The sequence below is a fragment of the Cervus elaphus genome, chromosome 2, assembly GCF_910594005.1.
Source record: "Cervus elaphus chromosome 2, mCerEla1.1, whole genome shotgun sequence".
Lineage (NCBI taxonomy): Eukaryota > Metazoa > Chordata > Mammalia > Artiodactyla > Cervidae > Cervus > Cervus elaphus.
Window position 1 is genome coordinate 309,472 of NC_057816.1, and position 26,752 is coordinate 336,223.

At 57.3% G+C, this 26,752-nt stretch overlaps 1 protein-coding gene across 2 annotated transcripts; it reads left to right on the forward strand.

Annotated features, from left to right (window-relative positions):
- Positions 1-366: 366 nt before the first annotated feature.
- PTDSS2 (phosphatidylserine synthase 2) lies at positions 367-25,616 on the forward strand. 2 transcript variants are annotated; one of them, XM_043922393.1, is made up of 12 exons: positions 367-706; positions 6,608-6,709; positions 13,727-13,809; positions 17,329-17,396; positions 23,053-23,187; positions 23,473-23,523; positions 23,940-24,053; positions 24,205-24,323; positions 24,633-24,747; positions 24,818-24,963; positions 25,190-25,248; positions 25,367-25,609. In XM_043922393.1, the coding sequence occupies exons 1-12, from the start codon at positions 525-527 to the stop codon at positions 25,378-25,380; spliced, it is 1,188 nt and encodes a 395-aa protein (XP_043778328.1). In that variant the 5' UTR covers positions 367-524; the 3' UTR covers positions 25,381-25,609. The 2 variants fall into 2 exon arrangements, with proteins under 2 accessions (XP_043778328.1, XP_043778320.1); XM_043922385.1 differs by having other exon boundaries at positions 370-706; positions 25,063-25,248; positions 25,367-25,616.
- Positions 25,617-26,752: the final 1,136 nt, after the last annotated feature.

The following is a 26,752-nucleotide window of genomic DNA, read 5'->3' on the forward strand; positions in this document are numbered from 1 at the left end:
TGCAGGGTGTTCTGTCTATATTAATAATCTGAGTCAACCAAGATCTCTTAAGAACTACTCTTTGGCCACCAAGAGGCTAGAGTCTGGAGATCCCAGTGAAGACTGGGAGAACACGCCTGGGGACAGGCCGCCTGGGGAGGAGAGTTTGGGGCGTGGCTCAGGGCAGACAACCCAGGAGGAGGGTCTGGGGCAGCATGGGCGCCCCTGATTAGGGAGACGTCGCTCCTCCCGCAACTCACGCAACGCTAGTTACCTAGCGACCAGGTGGCATCCCTCCCAGCAAGCTCTGTTCCTAACGCATGACATCGGAGACTACGAGTCCCAGGACACCCCGCGCCCAGGCGCTCAGACTACAAGTCCCACAATGCACCGCCCGCCCTTTTCTTGCCGCCCCCCGCCTCTGCTCTCCAGAGACCCTGCGGAGCGGGCGCCGCGACCCCTTCCCGGCGCTCTTCGCGCGGTCTCGCGCTGACTCGGGTGCGTGGGGTCAAGGCGCGGGGCGGAGCGGCTGGGGCCCGGGCGTCATGCGAAGGGGCGAGCGCCGGGGCGCCGAGGGGCCGCGGCCGGGGTCCCCGGTGCCGGGGGGCAAGGCCTCGCCGGAGGAGCCGCCGGACGGCGCGGCCGCGGGCGGAGCGAGCGGGCCGGCCGCGGGCCGCCGCAGCACCGAGTCCGAGGTCTACGACGACGGTACCAACACCTTCTTCTGGTGAGGGACGGCGGTTCGCCGGGTGCCGGCGGGGTCGCGAGGGGCGTGGCCACGCCGCGCGGGTGGAGTGTGCCCCGGGACCCCGAGACCGGGCTCTCGCCACCGCCCCCCGGACACGGCCTGCCGGGTGGTCCAGCCCCCACCTTTGACTCCTGTCCCCTCTCCCGGGAGGGTTTGGCTTCGAAGTCACCTCAGAGCGGCTTTTCCTGACCTCCCTGCCCGCAATACCCCGCTGCCCTGCGTCCGGCCCCTTTCTCTGATGGTGCGGATGCCCTGTGAAATGACACCCTGCTCCCCTGGCGAGTGGGGTAATATCCGCGCCGCACTCCACGCCAGGACCCCAGTGGACGAGTGTGGAGGGAAGGCGCTCCCTCTCAGTGGCCCCGCGCCAGGCCAGTCCTTTGACCCCTCTACAGCTCTGACCTGGCCAAGCCTCGGCGTCAGGCCGTCCTCTGGTCTGCCTTCATGGGGGGATCACCGAGGGAGGGGCAGCCAGGAGCAGAGTTGGAAGAGTTCATGGGCGGAGTTGGGCGCTTCTGCGTTTGAGGGTCCAGGAAACCAGCCTTGGGTCAACAGGTCCCAGACATGGCTCATGCACCTGATGACCCAGTGACCTTGGGCTACCCTCTGCCTGTCTGAGCTTCTCTTCCGTTGCTTGTTAAGAGGGACAAACCCTGTACCCTGGAAAGTGTGCTTCTTGAGAGGAGGGCTGTGGCTGTTCTTTGCTGCTCAGTTCAGGTCCACCTGAAGTTGAGTCCCGTGATGGGCCCTGGGGACAGTGGTGGCTTTGGGCCATAGCCCGCAGGGATGCTGCATGGAAGCAGCTTCTTCAGCAGGTCGGGGAAACCTCAGAGGAGGTGCACGTGGGGCCACATGTGTCATATCTGACCCAGGAGAGGCCGCAAGGGGAGGGTGTGGTGGGGGAAGCAACCCTCTGATGAGGTCAGTGTTATCTCTGTTGTGCAGGCAGCTGTTTCAAGGGTGGGGTGGGAGAGGGGTGGGTGACGCGACGACCAGCCCTGCTTTGGGAAGCTGCTGTGCACCAGTGGCCTGAAGTCAGAAGGATGGGGGAAGGATGGGGTGCCCTCCTCAGTGAGGGTGCAGCCCCAGAGCTAGTGACTTGAGCACTGTGGGACCCTGCTGGACACTCTGTGAGTGGACCAGGCCATCCGCTGTCCTGCTTGTGGGGCAGAGCCCCTTCAGACTGCAGGACAGAGGGCACAGTCCTCCCACATCCGAGCTGCTGGCCACTGAAGGGAGACAGGTCCTGGAGTGGTGGCCGGGCTTGCTTTTCTTCTTTCCCGTTCATTCAGTGCATGTCTTGGGGGATGCCACTTGCTGCTTTAGGGCATACAACAGAGAATGAAACAAGAAGCTTAGATTCTGGCACAAGCAGGCTTCCTGTGCTGGCCAGGGGTTGCTGAGCCTTGCACTGATCTCAGAAGGCAGAGAGTTAGAAGAGCGAGTGCAGATATCTTTAGAAGCACAAGTGCCAGCCCATGGGTCCCTGCCCATGGGAACACAGAAAGGCCTGCCATAGTTGGGCTCTCCTGTGGGGAGATCTGATGGAGCCTGGAAGGCTCTGAGGAGGGCATGCGCCAGGGCTGCTGGTTCCTGGGACCTGCCTCTAGGGTGAGTGCCCCAGCCTCTCCCCCACAGATGTTGGGGTGCTGGTGTATGTGGTCTTTGTGGCATCTCGGGCTTCTGCCCTCACCTGAGTAGGGGAAGAAGCCTCATGTCTCCGTCAGGCAGGTCACCAGACGCTCGCCGGCGAGGATGACTCTTTTACTGGTAGGGCCCAGCCACTTTCTGCGTCTCCCATCGTTGACTTGCTGTGCTGGCATTTTAAACACTCTTTCATTTCAATTTTTTGTTTTAGGGAATTTTAGTAATGAGTGAGACCAAAAAATTAAAGACTAAAAGGTATATATTTGTGGAAATGACTATATGTTCTACAGTTACTCAAAATAACTCTTCCATGTTCAAAACTTTGTTCTAACAGTTTTCGTTTTCAAAGAAGTTTGGGCTTCTTGGGGGTCAACTTATCAGCCACGCAGTTTGGAATTCAGATTGAGCCTCGGCTTCCGAGTCTGGGCTGCTTCAGGCTGGAAGGGGCAGAGGCCGGCAGGCTCCGCAGTGACACCGACCCCTCTTCTGCCGGCCATGGTGCCTTCGGTGGGGGACACCTCAGGGAAACGTCAGGACCACAGATACTGGGGAAGCATGCAGAGATACGGCAGCTCAAACTGTCTCAGCGTTGTTCCAATCACTCTTAGAGACCCAGTGCCCTGACAGGTGCTTCTAAACGTTACCGCCTATAGGTGGAAGATAGGTGAATCAACACTGGGTCACCATGCTTCAAGTCAGGGAAGAGATGGATGGTTGTGACGTTTGGGAAACGCTCATTGTGTGCTCACATCTTACAACACTGAGCCTTCGGTGAGTGCCCTAAACTGATTCTTGGGGCTCTGCTGTTAACAATATGCTTTAAAAGTAGTTATGAGAATTTGCAGGGCTTATCTTAGATGCCCCAAGTTCCAGGAGATGCCTTCTCAGTCATTGTGTGTTGGGGTTTGCCAGCTTCGCCCACATCTGGGCAGCATGAGTTGCCAGCTGATGCCTTTTTGGTCAGGCTGGTCGTCGGCCCTCGGTGCCTCTCGCAGGCCTGGAACTGGCCGTCTGGTCGTGGTCCTACCTGGCTGTGCACTCATTCTCACAGCCACACCTTCATATCTTCTCTAAGTGGTTTGGGAGGCTGCCTCCCTGCCCACGCAGCATAGTGAATTGGTCATCTCTAGAGAGGGGCTGACAGCTGGGCATTTTCCACTGGTCGTGGCAGGGAGCCCAATGTCCTCGTGCCCTCATGCTGGCCCAGTGGCCGAGTCACAGGATTCACGGCCGAGTGATCCCTTTGCCGGGATCCCACATCCCCTATTAGCCAGGCAGCCAGGCGATGCTCCGGGAGCTCTGGCGTCTGGAGGGACATGGAGTCTTCCTGTGTCCTGAGCCCCAGCGTGTCGTCATTGCAACGTCTCTGTTCACAGCATTCCGCAGCATTCCCAGCCCTGGCATACACACTTGGCCACATCGAGTCCGCCTTGATCCATCCAGCCTTCCGACGTGGGCCCTGGTGGCCCCAGTCAGCGTTCATAAGGACAGTGCCTGGAGTGTCTTCCTTCCCACTTCGGTGGCTCTCTCTTCCTGGCCACCGGGTTTCCCTCGGATGTCACTTCCCTTCTGTCAGGATAACTTCCCATGGCGTTTCTTGCAGGGCAAGTCTGCTCCCCAGATTCCCGCCTTCTTCCTCCGTCCGCCTTCACTCCTCAGGGTTGGGGATGCTGCTTCAACATTTCTTTCACTGCTTTACAAATTTTGTCCCACTTCTGGGCTCTGTGGTTTTTGAGGAGAAATCTGAGCTCAGACTTGGTGTTTGAGCTGAAAAGGAGCCTGGCCAGGAGTCTGTGCTGCAGGGGCCTTTGGGACCAGTTCTAACACCTTGATTTCTGACTTCATTCCTGTTTTTTGCTTTTTCCTCTGAAAATGTTCACCAGGGTAAGTGTGGCCCCTGCCTCTCGGGGCAGGCAGATGGGCGTTCTGGAGCACAGGGGCATCTGCCTCCCTCGGGGTGCAGGCTGCAGACACCCCGGGCTCGAGCAGCCATCCTGTGGCTCCACCCCATCCCCCACAGGCAGGTGTTTGCAGGCCTGGAGCTGGACACCAGCGGCCCTGAGTGGCTCTGCTCAGCCCTGCTCGACCCCTTCCTCCAGCCACGTGGGCCCCGCTGATGGCCCGCCCTGTGCTGGCCCTCAGCTCTTGTCTTACAGGCCTGGATCTGCATCTCCAGGTCCAGGGGCTGCTGTGAGGCCTTCCCTGATTCTGTGCCCCACCCCTACCCACCTCATTCTCCCCCATATCCAGCCCTCTGTTTGTCTTGCTCCAAGAGCGACAGCTCAGGAAGGCAGGATTGGGGTTTGTTGGCACGTAGTAGGCATTCTAGCCAGTGTGTTGTCTGTGTTGCCTGGGAGCACTTGCCCTGGGCCTCCTAGACTCACAACACGGGTGTGGTGTCGGTGTGCTGGAGCCGTCCTGGGCAGGGCTCAGACCCCAGGCCCCCATCACTGAGCTGAGTGGCCCTGGCAGTGTGGTTCAGCTCTGAGCATCCACAGGGCCAAGGTGAGGAGGCATTCCACGCCTCGTCATTGTCAACTCAGCCCTGGTGGGGTCTCAGCAGCTCTGCTTATGCTTGTGCACATTGGGTGGGAAGGGTGGGCCGTGTCCTCGACCCAGGAGAGGCAGCTGAGCTTGCCGAGTCCCTCTGTGTGTAGGCCGGTGCCCAGCAGAAGTTGAGTTTCTGGGTCACCACCTCCAGGGAGCCTCAGGAGCGACGGCCTGGACCTTATGATGTCATCTGCGCTGGTCTCGGGCCCTGAGACACCGTGTGGAGTTCAGCTGGAAGGCTGAGGTCCTGGAGTTCCCTCACAGCCTCAAACTCACACGTGAATATGTTAATATTGAATTGTATTAAAACAGTTAAAATAGGAGTTTGTTCACTTCTGACAGTTTTAAATGCCAGTGTTGTGAAATGTGGTAAAAGAATGAATGCAGTGTCTGCTTTCTTCACTTGGAGCTGACTTACCTGAATGTGACTGTTTCTATTTTCATAATAAAGAGCATAAAATAACAACTGAATAGATGGAGAGATATTCATTGTCTTGTGGGTAGGGGAACTTGCATGTAGTGTTAGTCACGTATCAGTTCTTCCCTTACCAACCGAGAAACTGCAGTTCCAATTAGACTCCCAGTAGCATCTTTTGTGGCAGCTGTCAGACTGCTGTCGAGTGAAGATGGGAGAGAAACAAGTGAGCTGGTCAGGACGGGGGAGTGGGGGGCCTGCCGGAGGCCGGGCTGGGGGCTGCTGCAGCATCCCCATGCAGCCTCACTGCTTGTCCACTCCCACTGACCAGCAAAGCTGCACGCCTTCCATGTGTTGCTGGCCAGTTACGTACCTTTTTCTGTGAAGTGTGTGTCGAGTCTTGTTTGCATTTTCAGGAGATTGTCCTTACTGTTGAGTTGTTAAGAGCTCTTCGTGTGTTCTGGGTACAGAGGCCTCTGTCAGGCATGAGTGTCGTGAATGTTTTCTCCAAGCTCTTGACTGACTCTTCCGTGTCTTCCCTGTTTCACGGGGTTCTGACGGCAGGCAGGGAACTGACGCTCGGTGGCCAGCCCTGGGCTTACTGCTTCCCGCATGTTGTCCGCCTAGTCTTCAGGACATCCCTCAAGGCTGGAGGTGTCTCTCCAAGGACACACTCTGCTCTTTTGGGTCTAGGAGCTGGGTCTCTGCCTCCTTTGCAGACAGCTGTTAGCAGGCAGGGGCTCCGGCAGGCACGTGGTGCTCAACACAGCATGGTGGCTGCGGCTGTGTTTCCAGTCAGGCAGGCCTGCTGACTGCCGAGAGCCACCTCCTTGCTCCTGCGTGGGGCTCTGGAGCCTCAGCCAGGTGGCCAGGTAGAGGGAGGGGCCGCTTCCCAGCCCGTCTGGGCAGCCGTCCCGCGCCCTCGCTCTGGGTCCCGGGGCCTCTCTGCACCTGTGTCTGCGTCACCCTCGCGGGGCTCTTGCACTCGGTCACAGCACAAACCGCGAGGTTGGTCTCTCGGTGTCATCTGTTGTGTGACTTGAGCTGTGTGACTTGTGACGCGGTCCCTCTGAACAAGAGCTGCCCCCTGCTCCCTGCTGCATGCCCGCCCAGCCAACATGCAGGCAGAGGACCATCCGAGCATCACGAGACTGGCAGCCAGCGATCAGTGGGTTTTGAGCTGCAGGTCAAAGATGGAGTGTGCTCCTTGAGGGGCGTGTTACCCGCGTGCTCTCTGTGTGCTGATGCGGGCTGTGTTTGCGTTGCAGGCGGGCCCACACCCTGACCGTGCTCTTCATCCTCACCTGCGTGCTGGGCTACGTGACTCTGCTGGAGGAGACGCCGAGGGACACGGCCTACAACACCAAGAGGTACCCGCCCAGCCCGGCAGTGGGCAAGGGTCGGCACTCCTGGGGCTCTGGGGCCTTGCAGCACTTTCAGCCCCTCTTCTACCCGTTCCAGCCCTGGCACCATCAGCCCGGCTCCAAGGAGGGCTCGGGTTCAGGTCAGCTTTGATGGGGCGGCATCCCCCCCCCCATTCGCTTGGCACCCCAGGCCTCGCCTGAGTGTCTGGCAGGTCAGCTCAGTGCCGATGCTGTCCCCTGGGCGGCGCCAGGCCACATGGCCCCAGGTTCAGCCCCACCAGGCTGTACCCGCCCTCTCAGGCCCCAGTCGTAAATGCAGTTGTCACCTGATGCCCCCTCCTTGGGCTCAGTTAGTTTGCTAGAGTGGCTCACAGAAATCAAGGAGCATTTTGCATGTTTATTATAAGTTTACCACAGACTAAGGGACCACCAGATGGGGAGACGTGGGGCGGGTGGGGGCAGGGGTGCTGAGCGCCTGCGCACCCCCGAGGCCCTTGGGGTCGCTCACCCGGCCTCTGGGCTCTTCACACTGCGTGGTCGACTGAGGCGTAGGCCACGCGCGGCATCCTCCCCAGAGGGCTGGTGGGACCTGTGGTTGGCTCCCCTGGCAGCACCTCCCATCTGGAGGTGGGATTCAAAACATAACCAAAGACAGCTTTGTAGCCCTCAGCAGTTAGGGAACTCCAGGGGCTTTAGGAGTTCTGGCTAGAAACAGAGGAAGACCAAATCCATATTTCTTGCTGTGAGTCACAGTGACTGTGAATTTGAGTGTCTGGGCTCTCTGGAAGGCCAGGCGTGTTTCCACCAGTGAGCGCCGCGCCCTGCACTGTGCTGACACGAGGCTGCTGGAAAGTTTTGGCCTGGTGTGAGGAGCGTGGCCCATCTTGTCTTATCTCCAGAAAGAGACTAGTTGGCAGGATTGTGTCCTTTGCCTGACTCCAGTAGATTCCGGGGCCAGTCTCAGAAGTGCGTGGGGAAGATTAACTGGTTTTAGAACTCGTTTCTGTGTATTTTCTACACTGAACGGACTCACCTCTCCCCTCTGGTCCCATGAAGCCCCCGTTGCTGTTCCAGTCCTGGGGCTCAGGCCCCAGCTGCTCTGGGAGGGCAGCTGGAGGAGGCCAGGCAGGAACAGGGGCGGAGAGCACCGCCCAGAGCCCAGAGCTGCCAGGAGACTGTAGATCAAGTTCGGCGGGTGGACTGGGCTTGTCCTCCTCCATCTGTGGGGTCTCGCCCTCCAGCCGGACTGTGACGTGGACACCAGGGTCCAGGACACGGGAGGCATGTCTCGCCCTCCCCCATGAGGTGCAGGCCTCCTGCCCGGGCTCCTGGCTCCACGCTCTGTGAGGTCCCCTGCCTCCCTCCTGCCTCCCCGTTGGCTTTGCTGGACCTTCCTCTTCGTTCCAAGTTCTATGTGTCAGCCCCCGAGTCTAGCACCTCTGAGTGCCCAGCCTCCCCAGCCCTCCATGGTCACACTGCAGGCCGGCACGCAGGGAGTGGGGCCCAGCGCCGAGGAGGCAGCTGCGCTGCTCTTGGATCACTGGGTGGGCCCCTGGGGCTGCCCCCCCCACCGCAGGGGGCCCCAAGGATTCAGGAGGCTGTGAGGCAGTCTGGCCGGGGCGCTGCACTTGCCTCGAGGGGGTTTCTGATGGAGCCTGGTCTTCACTGTGAATTTGGGTGCTCGCCCCGCGTGGAGGGCTTGCACCATCTCCTGCACGCAGCCATGCAGGAAGCCCGGAAAGCAGAACTTGGTCAGACTGAAGAGGTGTCCCGTGTGGCTGTGAGGTTGGGCCAGAGGCGAGCAGTCCTGATGTCACCGGGCAAGCATGGTCCCAGGGAAGAGCCACCGTCACCTCCCCCTCCAATACAGAGTGTCTCGGAACACAGTCCCGGGGGCAGGGCTGGGTCTCACCAGACGCTTGCTGGGTGAGTCACAAAGCCTTGCTGCCAGGGACCCCCACTCCAACCCCCAGTGTCAAGGGGGCTTGTTGGCTGCCCCCAGGGCAGTGGCCCCAGGACCCCTGTGGGCACGTCCCCAGCTCTTCATCCTGCGCCGGCCTTTCTCCTGAGCCGTCTGTGCCCGAGCGAGGGTACAGGGGGTGCCCCCAACAGGGCGCCTGGGTCTCTGCCGGGTCCCCGTGTGATTTCAGCAGAGGCGGGGCTGGGGAGGGCAAGCAGGTAGGAGTTTGGGGCCCCAGGCGTTTCTCTGCCTTCTCAACCACTTCGGGGCAAGAGAGCTCCCTCCAGGCCCTTGGGGCTGCCGTGGTGCCTGGAGCCTGTCTTGGAAGCCTGCAGGCCCCACCCTGCACCTGACCAAGGCTCTGCAGCTTCTCCCAGGGACCGGCAAGTATGCAGGAGCCCTTGGACCCCAGAGGGGACCCGCCTGCTCCCCGAGTCAGCACCTCACACAGCCTGGGCTGTGACGAGGCCCCCTGTGTCTCTGGAGGCTGCTGGGGCATGCTTATTTTTATTTTTTATTATGTCAGAGCTTTTGATGTTTGCTTCCCAAAAGTTATGGTTATTTTTTTATTAATATTTATGTTGTTAAAAATTTAGGAAATTGGTTTGCTTTCCCTAAACTTTCAATTTTGCCTCTTTTTATGGATCTAACATGTTCTATCACTTCAGGAGAGTAGATTTCCTTCCTCAGCCAACTTTACTGACGTGTCATTTAATACAACAAGCACCTAATTAACACACGCTGCCACTAGGTGGAGGTACGCGCTGGGCTCCCTCTGAGGCCGTGGTCAGTCTGCACGGCTGGCCACAGGCCCCTCTGACCTGTCCCGACAGGCCTTTCCTGCCTGTCGTAGAGTCTCGGCCGGCACGCGCCCTTGTGTCTGGCCCCTCCTGCTCAGCATGATGGTTCTGTGACACTCGTGTTGCTGTGTCTGTCAGCAGTCCTTCTGGTCTGTTTCCAGGGGGTGGTCCACCGTGTGGACACGCCCCAGTTCCTTGGTTCATTATCTGCTGGTGACGCTTGGGATGTTTACATACATATGCACATCAGTTCAGTTCAGTCGCTTAGTCGCATCCAACTCTGCGACCCCATGAACCGCAGCACACCAGGCCTCCCTGTCCATCACCAACTCCTGGAGTCCACCCAAATCCATGTCCACTGAGTCGGTGATGCCATCCAACCATCTCCTCCTCTGTCATCCCCTTTTCCTCCTGCCTTCAATCTTTCCCAGCATCAGGGTCTTTTCAAATGAGTCAGCTCTTTGCATCAGGTGGCCAAAATATTGGAGCTTCAGCTTCAACATCAGTCCTTCCAAAGAACATCCAGGACTGAGTTCCTTTAGGATGGACTTAATGCACTTGTAAATGTATAGACTTATCAATACATGTACAGTATCAGTGTATGTTGCCTCTTTGTAACAGAAAGAAATACAATGTACCCACAGCACTTTGGAGGAACCTGCCAGAGGGCAGAGGCTGCCCAGCTGCAGGGCTGGCTGCACGCAGGTGCAGTGGTCAGCACAGTGTTGCTGGAGGAAGCTCAAGCAGAGCCCAGAGCCACACGTCCTTGACGGAGGAGAAAGGCAGGTCAGCAGAGAAAGAGTGTTGGACAAGTGGCCTTGGGGTAACCGGATCTGATGTACTTTGCACAGGAATAAATTCAAAATGGATTATAGACCTAAATGTAAAATAGAAGACTAAAATTTATTGAAAAAAACACAGGAGAAAATCTGGTGATGGGTTTGATGATGGCCTTTTTGTCCGTGCCACGCAGCCTGTGGGATTGTAGTTCCCAGGGATCAATCTGGCGCCCCCTGCAGGGAAGCAGGTGTCTTAACCACTAGATCTCCAGGGGAGTCCTGATGGCTCTTTAAACAGAATGCCAAAAAGAGGCTCTGTGGACTTGATGAAAATGAAAAACTTCTGCTCTACAAAACACACTGCTGAGACAGCAAGAAGACAAGCCGCAGGCTGGTGGGGGACATGCGCCAGACATGCGCCTGACGGCATGTCTGTCTTCACTGTGCAGAGAGCTCCAGACCTCCGCACGGGGATTCAGCAGCACAGACGAACCTGGCGGGAGGTCTGGACGGACACCGGCAAGGACGTGAGCGCGGGAAAGGACATGCAGCCCCGTGCATCTGCAGGGAGCGCCGCCGCACACATGCCCCAGCGGCCCCAGCAGGCAGCACCAGGTGCCGGCGATGCCTGGGGCAGCAGGAACGTCCGTGACAGGACGACGCAGAAAGCAGCAGCTGTGCATCTTGGTGTTTACCCGGAGGAGCTGAGCACTCACGGCCACAGAACCCGCACTGGGGCGTCAGAGCAGCTTCGTTTGGAAGCTCTGAACTTAGAAGCCCCCAAAATGTCCTCGGTGGCTGAATGGGTGGACAGTGGACTGCATTCATTCATACAGTGGAATATTATTAAGCAGTAAAAAGAAATGAGCTGCCAAGCATGGAGACAGAGATGAAGCTTAAATGCCTATTGTTGAGTGAAAGAAGCCCATCTGGAAGGCTGCATGCCATGTGAGCCCAGTGCTGTGGCATCTGGACATGGCAGAGCTGTGAGGGGAGAGAGGAGTGGTTTCCCAGGACAGAGAAGTGTGAAGAGGTGGAGTATGGGAATTTTTGGAGCCTTGAAGCTGTCGAGTTGATGTCGTAATGGTGAATACAGGACTGAACAACACCAACCTAAGTGTGCAGCTTTTAAAGACTGTTTAGCAGGCGGAGGACCCCAGTCAGGAATGCAGCGTGAAAGGAGGAGCCCCTGCCTTAGCGTGAGCCCAGAGCCTCAGGGAGGGGCTGGGGGCAGGCACTGACCGCAGTCACCTGAGAAAATTAAACGCTCAGGTGTAAATAAAAAAAAAAAGTGTACAGGATCCACATAAGAAAAACTACAAAATTGTGAGGACTGAAATCAAAGATCTAAATCAGGGGACCGATAGTCCATGTTCGCTAATAGGATCTCAGTATTGGTGAGGTGTCATTTCTTCTGGACCTCTAGATTCAGTGAGATCCCCACCAAATCCCAGTAAGTTACCTTGTAGACTTGAGTGGGGTCTGCAGGCATGAAGGCCCAGGATGTGCGCAGAGCGCTGTGCCCTGGGGGTGAAGCTGGTTCCCACGGGTGCGGGTTAGCAGCAGGGTCCCTGCTGCGCGTGCCCTGGGACCACACAGGTGGCGGGTAGGGGCCTAGAGCCTCAGTGCTGGGGGGAGGTCGCAGGTGACCGAGGGGAGAGCAACCGTGGATAAGAGATGCTGCTGGGGCATCAGTGAGGACTCAGGTGCAGTGCAGTGTGGAGCCGGGTTACACACAGGAGTATTTGTAGTGTGCGTGTGTGCAACGTTGGCACACACATATCTTGTTGTTCTGTTGGCCAAGAGGGTCCAGAGGGAAGGAGCACGTGGCCGCCCAGATCTTGGTTCCTAAGACCATTCATTCTCCAGTAAAGGAACCAGACTCCCTGGAGAAATGGCCGATTCCAGGGCTGGGACAGGGAGCCCCCAAGATGGGCCTGGGGTGTCTTTCAGCACCAAAAGGGAGGGAATGCTAAAAAAAAAAAAAAAAAAAAAAAACCCCACAAAGATAGGGTATGTCAAAGAGATACAGCAGCTGAATGAAAGCTCCCAGCAGCCAACGCTGGAACAATTTGAGCAAAGAAATCATTCAAGTGCTGAATTATAACCCAAGTGTAATGTAGATACCCTCGAATCCATGCTGATGTCAGAGATGAGTCAGGAGATGTACCTCCTGCACAGAAGGGTTCCTGTCGGGCTGTGGAGCTGCTCCCCACCCCCATGCAGGGGCCTCCCTCCCAAGGACGAGGGGGACACCGGACAGGCACCCTGCGGGGGTCCAGTCGGCACCAGTGGTCCGGGTTGTGTCCATGTTGATACAATGGGAAGATGATCTTCTTAACATCTGTTGTCTCACTTCGAAAAACCCTGTAACCCTGATCTAATCATGAACAGCAACAGCCTTCATTCAGGGGCGCCCACAAAACACCTGCCCAGTCTTTCTCAAAACTGTGCAGGTCATCAAAACAGGGGCCGTCTTAAGAGCCTGTCAGAGCCCAGAGGAGCCTGAGGAGACAGGACTCGTGTGGGGCCTGGGTGGGGGCCTGGAGCAGGAAGAGGACATAAGTTTAAAAACAGAGGAGATCTGAAAAAAAGAAACACTGTGGACTTGAGTTATTGTGTCTGTATTGGTTCACTGGTGACAGGCCCCAAACTGATGGATGTGGGAAATTCTGCACCGTCTGTAACTTTTCTGTTCTGAAATTAAAAGATTATTTTAAAATGTAATTTATCTGCTTTCCTCTAAAAGTGCTTCTGGTGGACAGGTTTTCCCAGGTAGTCTCGGGGTGGGAGGGCGTCTCAGCCCTTTCGCTGGGCTGTGAAGCGTGGCCGCCGCCCCGGGCGGCTCCGTGTGTGCTCCCCGAAGCCAGTCTGCGCCGACCGCCAAGGCTGGGGCCAGGGCTCGGGCTCCTCAGGCCTGCTCCCGGGCCGCGTGGGGTAGCCGTGGCCTGGAGCGCAAGACGGGGACTGGCTCCTGTGGCGGGCAGGGTACCGTGTGTGTCTGCCTGGCTTTTGCCGTCTCCTGCTGGGCTCCTGCTCGGCCTGGATATGCAGCCCTGGGGTGAAAGAGCCACCAGAGGCCTGCCTGCTGGAGCAGGAAGCCCTTGGACCCTGATAGCATCTTTCCTTCTAGGGCTTCATGAACCCTGGACCATCATGTGTGGACTTGGAGGGGTTTTTTGTTTGTTTGTGGTGTGTGTGTTTAACATGCAGCCTGCCTTAGTGGTGTAGTGCTTGATGGTACACACAAGCCAGCCCGGGGCCAGGGCCTTCTCCCGGGGTGGTGCTGCCTCTGGGGGCCATGCAGGCCAGGGCGGCGGTGCTTAGCCACCAGCTTCACCACGGCTGAGCCTCAGCTCTGCCCCACTGGGGGTCGGGGCGATCCCCACCGTGGGTGCCCCAGCCTCCCACCTCCTGCCTGGGAGGGGCCGACCCAGAGCTTCACGCTTCCGCACACTGAGGGCTGTTTGTTCTTTATTTGCAGAGGTATTGTGGCCAGTATTTTGGTTTTCTTATGTTTTGGAGTCACACAAGCTAAAGACGGGCCATTTTCCAGACCTCATCCAGGTAACTTGCCATTTCTTTCTCCGTGTGTGCCGAGTGGTGGTGCTGTTCTGAGGGTCGCGTTGTGTCTGTGCTGCTGCGTGAGAGTGTCCTGCCCCACCCCATCCGGCTTGCACGTGTCAGCGAGGAGGGTGGGCGAGACCGGCTTTGCCGGAGTCGGGAAGCCCCCCTTCTCTGGGCTGCTCGCCCTCCTCCGTGTGTCCCCCCCCCACCGCCCCCGCTCTGGGCCCTTCTCTCCCATTGCTGCCCACCCTGTGCTAGTCAGGGAAGTCTTCCTGGGGGCGGAGCGGCCCTGGGGCCGCGCAGGGCACTTGGCGTGGCTCGGCTCTCTGCTGCAGGGCCCCCCCAACCTTGCTGTTCACGGTGGGGGGTCCCTGGGCACCGTGTGCAGCCAGCTCTCCTGTCTCCACCATCCCGCCTCCATCCCAGGGTCATACTTTTAGATGAAAATAAAACCCACTCATGAAAGTAACCACCGTTAAGTTTTAGTGTGTTTGTATACATGTATACATACACAGCTGTAAAAAAAATTAGCAGTGGACTGCACTTGTATTCTGGGTCATCACTGTTCACTTCAGGCTTCACACAAGCACGTCCTTGTGAACATTTTGAGAACTGGAGTTTTGGTGGCTTCAGCCCTCGTCTGAATGTACTACACACACGAATCCCATCCTAGAATGATGGTGCTGCTTGGCGGTTTCCAGTTCCGTGGTGATAAGCTAGGCTGTGGTGATTTCCACGTGTGCACTTGGGTGCCCCCTCCGATTACCTGTGGGAGCGGCAGAGTAAGGGTCCCTGTTGGGTGTTGCCCAGCTTCGCTCCAGAAGGGAGGGCTCAGGGTCACGTGCCAGGGGCTCTGAGCCAGGGTCTCACTGGCCGCTCGGCCCCTCGAGACGTTGGTGTGGGTGAAGCCTGTGTGGCCGCTGCCCGGGGCGTGGGGCGGTGTGATTGTCCTGGCCTCCCTCACTCGGGCTGCAGGACCGCCTCCACTGGTTTGGGCCTGTCCAGGAAGGGTGTGGCCTCCTAACCAGAGTCAGGGAGGAGTGGGCTCGAGTGTCAGAAACCAGAGCCAGCGAGAAACCAGGTTCAGTGCTTGCCAGACGGACGTGGGAGGGAGAACACGAGCGCTAGAGGCTCCTTCGGGACCCATTCAGGGTGGGGGCAGCAAGGCCACGTGGGCGCCAGGACCTGGTGAAGTCGCTGGGGGGCAGGACAGGCGGGGCCCGCCCAGTTGGCCCAGCAGGACTTGGTCGCGTGGTCGAGCCCGACTTCGGCTCTGGGCCAGGTGGGCCCGGCCGGCCTCCCCTCCATGGTGTCTGAGTCTGTGTTCCGACCGTGGCCTTGCCCTTCTTTAGTTGCTGTACGTAAACTTTCTCTGCCAGCCTTGGTTAGTCACCACGGGGCCTGTCCAGGACCACCAGCCAGATGTCTTGTTCACCTGGTGCTCGGTGGGAAGTCCTCAAATCCTGAAATCAGGTTGCCTCTGCAGGCCAGAGGACAGCGTAAGGATATGTTTCGTGATCTCCACCCGCCCCCACTCCTGGGCCTGGCTCAGGTCGCTCCTGGGGGAGCAGACATGGGGCTCCAGGCCCACTGGTCTGGGGAGCTGATTTATTTGGAAACTGGAATTGGGTCTGGCCTGTTAAAAAGGCCCCCTTCCTTTCGTGATTTTTATTTTTATTTGTGGCTGTCTCTGAAAGCTGGAGTAAGTAGGCACGTTGCCAGTGCTGTTGAGGTGGCCAGTGTTGATGTTTAGGAAGAAAAGTGCTCGGTTGGGGAGTGGGGCAGACAGACTCAGGGAACCAGCTTCAGGAGCCTCTGGGTGGTTCAGGGAGCACAGGGCGGTGCTGGGGGGTCGTGTGGAGACCCTGGCGGGGGGATGGACAAGGGCCTCTGGGTACTAGGGGTGGGGGTGCATAGGCCTGGACTCCTGGTGGGCTCCACAGTCAAGTGGTGGGGGCGTGGGGGGCCTTTCTGACCCACGTGGGTGTGGACAAGGTGGGACAGAGCCGCCCTCACAGGCAGCGGCCAGTCACCACAGCTGTGTCCCCCCGTATCCCCCACCACAGCCCTGGAGCTGCTGCTGGAGCCTCGAACCAGGGAGAATTTTCCAGGTGTCCCCATCTTCAAGAACATGAAGAATGCTTGTCACTTCAGCTGTTTACTTCCCGAGTACATAGCCAATTTTCCCAAGAATTCACCAGCCTGTGTTTTCTGCCTGTGCGAGACTGGGTGCTCACAGATCTCCTGGCAAACAGATGCGGGGCCGGCTCCAAGGCGCCGGGCCACCCCAGGGCCGGGTGTGTGCACAGCTGAGCCCAGGCGGCTGCCCAGGGATGCAAACCCAGGAGGCGAGCGCCACACATGCCCCGCCCGCCTGCCGCATGGCCTGGCCTGGGTCCCAGCGAAGCTCAGGGTGGGAGGGCATGTACCATGGTCATGGGTGACCTGGAATAGCTGTGGAATAACCGTGGCCAAGTGTGTGTGCACAGCTTATTTTTTAATTAGCTGTTAAAAGTAGCCTGGTGGTGGGCTTTTTTTTCCCCACAGACATAAGCATAGGGAAAGCAGGTGTCTTAGGCCTTATTAAACAGGTTTATGAAGATTCTTGGAGCAGCTCTAGACCTTCCCTTTCCCACTGTCTCATCTGCCAGGGAAGGTTGAGTTGAGAGAGTGGAAGGCAGGTGGTGAGGGAGAGAACCAGCTAACAGAAGGGCTGCTTCTTCCAGCTTTGTTGGGATGTAATTGACACATGACGTGAGCTTAAGGGTTCTGAGTGATGACTTCATGCATATTGCAGAATGGTTACTGCAGTATGGTTAGTTAGCACCTCTGCCACCTCGTGTAACCTCAGCTGTTTTTACGGTGAGAACACTTAAGATGGACTCAGCAACCTTAAAGCATATAATGTACATGCCACGTGTTGCCACGGGACAAGCGTGCTGACCGGAACTCAGGACAGTTTCCTAAAACAAGTCATCATCCCAGGAATTCGGGACCATTTAATGTTAGAAAATGTGTTAACATCACTCGTCACACTAACACTGAAGGTAAAAAACAGATTCCCATGAATGCAGAAGAATAGGTTTTCATATTCATTCATGATAGAACCGATTCGACAGCACTCTGGGATTAAGAGATTTTCTTAAATTTGACAAAAAGTCTCTACCAAAACCCTGCAGACCTACTTAGTGATGAAGGTTAGGAGTGTCCCCAGTGGACACAAGACAAGGACCTTTGCTTGTGTCCAGTGGTTTGTGGGCCTTCTCTGCTGCGGCAGTGAGACAAAAAGAAATGGAAGATTAGGGACAGGAATGGAAGAAAAGGAAGGAAAAGCATACCGGAGAGAAACTGTGTGCTCACCCCTGGTGGGAGCTTGCTTCTGAAGTCTCTGCTAGGGCCCGAGAGGGGCCCCAAGAGGGGCCTGGAGCAGGGCCCAGGCATGTCGGGTGTGCAGGGGCCACGTGGGCGTCTGGGGCGCCCCGGGGCGGGCACCCCTAACCCTGTGTTCTGTCTCTGCAGCTTACTGGAGATTTTGGCTCTGCGTTAGTGTGGTCTACGAGCTGTTTCTCATCTTTATACTCTTCCAGGTAAGCGGTTTTTCTTGGTTACATGAATGGGGGCGGTTCAGGTGGGTGTGAGGTGGCAGAGAAGGCTCTGGCAGCAGACCTGGGGCGCTGAGCGTCGGCGGTGGGCCGGGCCAGTCGCCACGGCCTCCCTTCCGGTCTGTGGATGACCACGGCTGCATGTGCGTTTGTCTCTTCTGGCATGTGTTTGGCAAGGTGGTCAGTGGGAGGAGGTTGGAAACTCACCTCCTTAGGAAATCTTGGATCAGGATTTGTTGCCGTCGACATCTGTCTGATAACACTCCTCGCTCTGCTGGGTTAAGCAAGTGTGCCTTTGAGGGTGGACTTCAGTATTCAGTCTCAGAACCGTCAGCAACGGCTGCGTGAGTTATCATCACGTGGGAAAGTCTGCCTTTAGGGAAGGTGTGCAGGGCCGGGCATCGTGACGCTGTGTGTGTGTGTACATGCCAGAGTTAGCCTGGCCCCCTCGCTCCCGCCCTGCAGCCACAGTCTGTTCCCTGCACCCCTGCTGTTTGTCTCGGACACTCATGTGAGTGGAGCCGCGTGGCCTTCTCGGCCTTGAAGCTCACCCGGCTGCCTGCCCGCACCCGCTCCCCTGCCGTGGAAGGTGTTTCTGGTGGAGGCACCGCCGTCTGTCTGTCCCTCCAGCAGTGTGCGTCTGGCGTGGGGCAGGTGTGAGAGGAGCCTCCGGCACAGGCTCTGGTGTGACCTGGCCCCGGGAGTGCTCCTGCGTCGTGGCGGGTCAGCCCGGTGGCCGGGGCCCTCACAGCTCTTGCTGTCATCAGGATCTTTTATTTTAGCCAGTGTCTTTTCATGGGTTTCACTGCATTTCTAGAATGGCTCATGATGTTTACCAACTTCTCCTGCATTTATGACCCAGGAAACAAACATCCTCTTTGGTGAAGCGTTTATTTTTGCCCTTTTTAGAAATCTGGCAGTTTGTTACTGTAGTGTTACGATTTTTATGCTGTCCCGGCACAAGGCCCTCTGCCGGCTATGGCTTGCACGTTCCTTCTCCAAGGCTGCAGCTGGGCCTTGTTCTTTTAACAGTGGTGGGCCTTGTGTCTTCTCTTTTTTTGCTTTTGATGTCATGTGTAAGACTTCTTTGTCCAAGACCAATTTATTAAGATGTTCTCCCATGTTTTCTGTTAAAACCATCATGGTTTTATATTTTACACCGAGATTGTTCATTCATGTTGAGTTTCTTTTTACATTTTGTTTTGGAATAATTAGATTCACAGGAAGCTGTGAAAAAATTGTACAGGTAGGTTCTGTGTTCTTTTACCCAGTCCCTCAATATTTTGCATAAATATAAGATAGCATGTGTACCTGAAATTAACACAGCATTGTAAGTCAGCTACTTTTCAGTCGGTGTGTTGTGTCTGACTCTCTGTGGCCTCGTGGACTGCAGCACGACAGGTTGCTCTGTCCTTTACTGTCTTCCGGAGTAAATTCATGTCCACTGAGTCAGTGATGCCATCCAACCTCATCCTCTGCCACTCCCTTCTTCCTTCAGTCTTTCCCAGCATCAGGGTCTCTTCCATGAGTCAGCTCTTCACATCAGATGGCCAAAGTACTGGAACTTCAGCTTCAGCCTCAGTCCTTTCATGAATATTCAGGGTTGATTTCCTTTAGGATGGGTGGTTGGATCTCCTTGCATCCAAGGGATGCTCAGGAGTCTTCCCCAGCACCAAGCTCGAAAGCATCAATTCTTCGACTCTGTGTTTTTTTTATTGTCCAGCTCTCAAATCCATACATGACTACTAGAAAAACCATAGCTTTCACTAGACTTACTTTTGTCGGCAAAGTAATGTCTCTGCTTTTTAACATGGTGTCTAGGTTTGTCATCACTTTGCTTCCAAGGAGCAAGCGTCTTTTAATTTCATGGCTGCAGTCACCATCTGCAGTGATTTTGGAGCCCAGGAAAATAAAGTCTGTCACTGCTTCCACTTTTTCCCCTGCTGTTTGCCATGAAGCGATGGGACCGGAGGGACTTCCCCAGTGGCTCAGCAGTGAAGAACCCACCTGGGATGCAGAAGGCGTAGGAGGCCTTGGGCTCGAGCCCTGGGTCGGGAAGATCCCCTGGAGGAGGGCATGGCAATCCACCCAGTATTCCAGGCAGTATTCTTGCCTGGAGAATCCTGTGGACAGAGGAATGTGGAGGGCTACAGTCTATAGCGTTGAAAAGAGTTGGACATAAGTGACTGAGCACACACGCGTGATGAGACCGGATGCCATGGTCTTAGTTTTTTTAATGTTGTGTTTTAAGCCAGCTTTTTCACTATCCTCTTTCACTGGCAGCAAGAGGCTCTTTAGTTTCTCTCCACTTTCGGCCATTAGAGTCAACTATGCTTCAATTTAAAATAAATATATATATAAGACAGTATCAAACCAAGAAATTGATATTGATGCAATCCACAGAGCAGTTTTACTCACATGTATGCACACACACGTGTATGTAGAATTTGGTACAGTTTTGGGGAGGTTTATTGCAGTGCATTTAATTAAAAATATTTTTTAATTTTAGTAAAAAAAAAACAAAACATAAAATTTACCATCTCAACCATTTCCAGGCGCACAGCTCGGGACACTGAGACATTCACCAGGCTGTGTTACCTTCCCCACCGTCGTCCCCAGAATCTGTTCATCTTCCCAAACGGACACTCACTGCCCTCCCCCCACCTTCCCAGCCCCCGCCCCGTCCACTTGCTGTGTCTATGGATGCGACCCTTCCAGGGACCTCCTGTCGGGGGAAGTGAGACAGCATCTGTCCTTCTGTGACTGGATTATTTCTCTGAGCATCATGTCCTCAAGGTCCATCTGTGTTGCAGCCTGTGTCAGGGTTTCTTCCCTTTTTAAGGCTGAGCAGCATCCCATGGTGTGTTTATACGATGTTTGTGTGTTCACTTACGATGCGTGGGCACTTAGGTTGCCTCCACTTTTGGTGACTGTGTGTAACGCTGTTGTGAATGTGGGTGTGTGAGTGTCTGTTCAGCCCTGCTTTCCCTTCCTCTGAGGACCCGCCTAAGCGGGACTGCTGAGGAACCCTGGGTAACCTCAGAGGAGCTGCCGGACTGTGCTCCACGGCGGCTCTGCCCCCATCACAGCCCCGCCAGCCACGCGCAGCCTCCAGTTTCTCCACGTTCCCCCAGCTCTTGGTGTAAAGTGGTGACGTGTCTCCTGTGGTTTGATTGCTCGTGACGCTGAGCATCTCTACACGCGTTTGTGGACATCGGTATGTCTTGGGGAGACCAGTTTTTGTTCTGGTTGATTTTTATTAATGGTCCCTATTTTGTTTTATTCATTTAAAAGACACTTTATTTTAAAGCAGACTTACAGGATTGTGAGGTTGGTGCAGGGAGGTTGATTTCATTAGTCCTTCACCAAGTTTCTCCTGTTAGGAACATCTTACACTAATGTGAATCGTCTGCTACAATTGGTCATTGTTAAGTAGAACCCGCACCTTCTCTCAGTTTATCCTCTTCTCTGCGGCACGAGATTCTCCCCTTAGGCGGGTCTTTGATTTCTCCCGACGGTGCTCTGTGGTTTTCAGAGTGTATCGCTAAGTGTCACTCTTCCTGACGCTGTCCTCAGTGGGCTTATCTTGGCTTCACGTTGCTCTGCTGGTCCTGGATCTGGAAACACAGCCTGTTTGCTCTGTGCTGTCAGCTGCACCTGACTCATTCATTCTCACAGCTCTGCTGCTGTTCAGGGGCTTCTGAGGGGGTCTCTGCAGGAAAACGGGTTCATGTCGTCCTCACCAACCTGAGTGTCTATCTGTCCATCTCTGGCCTCACTGCCCCAGCACCAGCCTTCTCACCCCCAACTTCTCAGTAGGGAGCCCTTACCAGATGCCCTTTATCAGTGGAGGAAGTTCCACTCTTCCTAATTTGTTGAGTGTTTTTATCATGAGAGGCTGTTGAATTTTATTGGTTTGATGCTTTTTTTTGCATCAGATGACATGATCATGTGGGGTTTTGCCTTTATTAACGTGATGTGTTAATTCATTTCCTCATTTTGAACCAGCTCAGCACTCCTGGGATAAATTCACTTGGTCATGGGGCATGGTCCTGTGTATATGCTGCTGATTTACTTACCCAGTATTCTGCAGAGGATTTTTGCAACTGTTTTCATAAGAGACATTGTCTGTAGTTGGCCTGGAATGTGTTTTTCTGGCTTTGCTATCAGGGTTGCAGGGGGTGTGTCTGGTGTTCCTTTTAGGATTTGACACACGATCCTGATCCTGACCCCTGACCGCTGGTGATAATCCAGATCCCTGGCAGGCGTGTCTGTCAGGTTCCCCCGCCCCCTGCCCTGAAGAGGGAGGCGCCTCACAGGAGCGGGAGAAGCTCCACAGCCCAGTGGGAAGCCTGGGGGGGGGGGTGTCTTCTCCCCAACTCGTTTCTGACATCAGTGCCTCCTCGCAGTTATCTGTGTTATCCTCTGGGTTATAAGTCAGAATTTGATCCATTGCTCAAATTGTTCCAGTTTTGGCTGCCAGGAGCTTTCACATGCCCCATCTTTGTGGGTTCCCGGTGTTTTGTTTCATGTTTCTGAGCACCTTCCTCCTTTTGGTGCTGGAAGACACCCCCACCCAGGCCCATCCTGGGGCCCCCTGCCCCAGCCCTGGAGTCAACCATTTCTCCAGGGAGCCTGGTTTCTTTAGAATGGTCTTAGGAACCAGGATCTGGGTCCTGTCAATCAGCAGCGTGGAGCCATGTGGGTCCTGGCCTTTGTGTGCAGATTTCCTGCCTGGCTGCTGCCCTGTCCCACAGGGTCCAGGGGTCAGGCGGCCTCCTCGGCCTTTGCTGGAGTGGAGGTTCCTGGTCTGGCCTCTAGGCTTGGTTGACGAGCCCAAGGCTGGGACGGCCGCCAACTTCCTCCGATGCCCTGAGACAGACTTGTTACACTTGTGCTGCTCGCTTCTGAGCGTGAGTGTCCAGGGCTCTGAGTCCCGCTGTGCTGGCACCAGAGTCCAGGGGCCATCCTGACTCAGGACGCAGTGCTGACAGGTGCTGCCCTGCTTCCTGGCCCTCAGATCCCATGTTCCCAGAGCATGTGTGGGGACATTTCAGTTGTTCATGGCGTCACCTCAGTCGTGTGACAAGATGCAGGTCTGGGCATCGTCTGTCCGCACACCACAGACCACCTCTGCTCACCGGCCTGGAGCCTCCTCCCTGTGTGCCCCTTGGCTGGTACTCGGGGTCCTGATGACGGGGGTCTGGGGCCCCAGCTGGTGGCCAGAGGGGGTAGATGGAGGAACAGGGCTCTCTTGCTGGGGGTCCTCCCCCACTGGGGGTGACACCCAAAGTCTCTGTGCTGGGTCTAGAGGCATGTTTGGCTGACATTGGCACCTTCGTGTCAGGAGAGGCTGCCTAGGCACCGTGTGAAGAAGCACATCCCACGATGCCGTTCCTCTCTGTGGGGTCTGGACCCCAAACAGACTAGGGTAGGGGAGGGGGAGATGGTGATCTGAGCCTCTCCATGGGAGGCACACCTGTGACCCCATGGGGGCATGGGGACGCCTCGGACCTGAGATACCCCCATTCTGCCTGGCCCCAAGTGGGGCCACACTGAGACAGGTGCTTCCCCTCCTGGTCGGTGGGCGCTGTCTGCACACTGCAAACCCGCCCTGTTGACGCTGGTACTGCCCTTGCAGACCGTCCAGGACGGCCGCCAGTTTCTGAAGTATGTGGACCCCAGGTTGGGGGTCCCGCTGCCAGAGAGGGACTACGGGGGAAACTGCCTCATCTATGATGCGGACAACAAGACCGATCCCTTCCACAACGTCTGGGTGAGTGCCCAGGAGAGGTCACCTGACTGGCCTCACGCTATGGGGGCTCCTCCTGGCAAGGCTGTACCACATCCTGGGCGTGACGCTTGGCAGATTATTGAACAGGCTCCTAGGAGCTGCCCCAGGTGTGGGTGTTTCTGGAACCTGAGTCATTCTGCAGACTGGAGGGGGCGGGGGACCCGGGGGCTGAGCAGCTCACATGTGAGGGTGCCCTCTGGCAGTGGTAGGGTCCCCTCCCAGCTCACACTGGGGGACCAAGCATGAGGCCTGCATCTGCCCCCACAGGACAAGCTGGACGGCTTCGTGCCTGCACACTTCATCGGCTGGTACTTAAAGGTAGGTACCTCCTTGTTGGACAGGACACCTGGTTTCAGGCCCACCCTGAGCTCTGGGTGGTTTTCCAGCCGTGCGGTGGGCGGGGCCCAGCCCACAGTGCTGGATAGGCAGGCTGCTGGGCTTGGGGTCCCAACCCGACCTCATGTGTCCTGGGCATTGCAGTGGCCAGCAGAGAGCACAGGAGACTGACCCACGGAGGCCCCCAGTCCCTGGGTGGGACAAGCCCGTAGCTCATCGCACGCACCCCTAGGTTGGGGCACCCCTGAGAACTGCCTCGGCGTCCTGAATCGGGGCAACTGGAGCGGAAGCTGGGCAGCTTCCTGCCTGTGTGTCACCTGAGGACTGTGGGGAGGGGAGGGGCGGGCTGTCCCTGGGGGTCCCACCGCAGAGAGCTGACGCCCCGGCCTCGGCCACAGACCCTGATGATCCGCGACTGGTGGATGTGCACGATCGTGAGCGTGATGTTCGAGTTCCTGGAGTACAGCCTGGAGCACCAGCTGCCCAACTTCAGCGAGTGCTGGTGGGACCACGTAGGTGCCTCCCCAGACCTGCCGCAAGCCCGTGTCCCCTTCCCCGCCGGCCACACCATGCGGGGAGGAGGGCAGCTCCGGGTCCCCTCCTGACAGGGCCATCGGTGCTGGGGGCCCATGGCGCCACCTCCCACCTGGCTCCCACCCCCAGTGGATCATGGACGTGCTCGTCTGCAACGGGCTGGGCATCTACTGTGGCATGAAGACCCTCGAGTGGTTGTCCCTGAAGACATATAAGTGGCAGGGCCTCTGGAACATTCCAACCTACAAGTACGTCTCTAGAGCTGCTGATCTGGTGGGCCTGGGCCCTGGTGTGGGCCCTGGGGGGCCACAGGAGAGGATGTTGCCTCCTGTGAACTCCACCTGGGATGTGACCCTGGGCATTGCTCTTATGGCAACCAGGACATCAGTCCATCCTGGCCACCCAGCTCCTTGTCCTCCCTGCCAGCCCTTCTGGGGTCACCCCTCCCGGGCTGCCTCCCCCTTGTGAAGTAAAACTGTCCAGGAAAAAGCCTGGGGGGGGCGGGGAGGTGGGTGTGCCCCGAGCGCACTGCCCTAGCTGACGGGCGCTGGTTCCAGGGGCAAGATGAAGAGGATCGTGTTCCAGTTCACGCCCTACAGCTGGGTCCGCTTCGAGTGGAAGCCGGCCTCCAGCCTACGCCGCTGGCTGGCCGTGTGCGGCATCATCCTGGTGGTAAGGCCGGCGAGGCTGGGCTTCCCGTGCACCGCAGCCCGGGCTCCCCGCCACCCTCCTCTGCCCCCAGTTTCTGTTGGCAGAGCTGAACACCTTCTACCTGAAGTTCGTGCTGTGGCTGCCCCCCGAGCACTACCTGGTCCTCCTGCGGCTCGTCTTCTTCGTCAACGTGGGCGGTGTGGCCATGCGGGAGATCTACGACTTCATGGACGACCCGTAAGGGCCGCGTGGGGGCGGGGCCTGGGGGCTGGGTGGGGGCGGGGCCTTGGGGCGGGGCTTCCCTCGGCCTCGGCGCAGCCCCACCTCTGTCCGCAGGAAGCTGCACAAGAAGCTGGGCCAGCAGGCCTGGCTGGTGGCTGCCATCACGGTCACGGAGCTGCTGATCGTGGTGAAGTACGACCCGCACACGCTGACGCTGTCCCTGCCCTTTTACATCGCCCAGTGCTGGACGCTCGGCTCCGTGCTCGCCCTCACTTGGACTGTCTGGCGCTTCTTCCTGCGGTGAGCGCCGCGGCCCCGGGTGTCCTGCCTGCCGCCGCAGGCCCTGAGCTCCTCTGCGGAGCAGGGTCCAGGGACCCCCGCGGGCTGGCCTGTGGTGACGCACCCCTGCTACCCGCAGGGACATCACCCTGAGGTACAAGGAGACACGGCGGCAGAAGCAGCAGAGCAAGGAGGACCAGGGCAGGGCGGAGGGCAGCGTGGACGGGCGCACAGCTGGGCCCGATGACGCCTCGGGGCCCGAGGAGGCCGACAGAGAAGGGGTGCTGGCCGCACACTGACGCCTGGGCCCTCGGTCCTTGGTGATTGTCGCCGTGAACCTTCCGACAGCCACAGCCCTCAAGGTTCTGTTTCCCTTTTCTCCCGTGTGTACGGTGGCACTGGGCTCGTCGTGTGTGCGGTGTGTGTCTGCACGCACCTGGGTGTATGAGTGCTGGAGCGTGTGTGCTCCTGGCTCCGGGTTCCCCCCTGGGCCTGCCGGTCCCTGTGGAGCCAGAGCCCCTGCCCCTCTGTGCAGTCAGCCTGGGATCTCCACGACCCCGAGCTTCAGGACCCAGATGGTATGGCCCAAGCAGTGGCATCGTGGTACCCACCTGCTCCCTGGGCCCCACGGGTCCCCCACGACCCCCTGGCGGCCTGTGTGAAGGATAGTCGTCCAGGGACATGAAGAGGCTGAGGGAGGGCACATTCCATTCCTCAGGATCTTCCATCTGACCCTCTAACCTGGAGGGTGTGTGGATGGTGCTGGAGGCAGAGAGACCCAAGGCCTGGCCCCCACTGTCACGAGAGTAGGTCATGAGGGTCTCTGTGGCCCAGAGTTGAGGTCACCTCCACGAGCAAACAGCAAATAAAAGCCATGGTGGAGGCCTGCAGTTCCATGTCTCCTCGCTGCCCCTCAGCCCTGTTCTCCCCTGTGCCGCCCTGCCCCACCCCGCCCCGCCCCGCCCCCCTGGACACAAGTCCTGGCAGACTCTGGTGAGACGTGGGTAGCGCTGGCCCCCCACTGCCCCCCAGAGGTCGGTGGACTGTCTCAAGCTTCACTACACACAGATGAAGAGAAGCAAGGACACTCCCGACATTCCCAGGGGCGGCGCAGGCCCAGCTCTTGGAGCACCACTGCTTCAAAGCTCTTTTCCTTGGTATTTTATTTTTGGCCTGTTAACTGCTTTTTGGGAGAATTTCAAACCTAGAGTGAAGGATTGACCTCACACCTGTGCCCACCCCTGCGCTTGTGCATTGAGCTGTTGAGCTGTTTCTCAGCCTCTGGCTTCGGGGGGCTCTCTCACTTTGGGAGGAGACACAGGGCCTTGGTGTCAGCTTTGATCTGGGCTCAGGGCTGATGCCTTCCCACCATTACAGGGGCACGAAGCATCCCGTCTGCTGGGCTGCCCCCCGGGGCTCACGGTCACTCTGGTCCCAGTCCACCTCCCGGCTTCTGCCGTCCCCAGGAGCCCCCCTTGATTTCTGGCCCCTTGAGCATCTCCCACCTAGACTGGGACCACCCATT

Bases quoted from the DNA above. Each gene is read 5' to 3' on its own strand.
- PTDSS2 (XM_043922385.1), top strand. From the start codon at position 525: ATGCGAAGGGGCGAGCGCCGGGGCGCCGAGGGGCCGCGGCCGGGGTCC. The intron at 707-6,607 runs GTGAGGGACGGC...TTTGCGTTGCAG, and splicing joins GGTACCAACACCTTCTTCTG to GCGGGCCCACACCCTGACCG. The intron at 6,710-13,726 runs GTACCCGCCCAG...CTTTATTTGCAG, and splicing joins ACGGCCTACAACACCAAGAG to AGGTATTGTGGCCAGTATTT.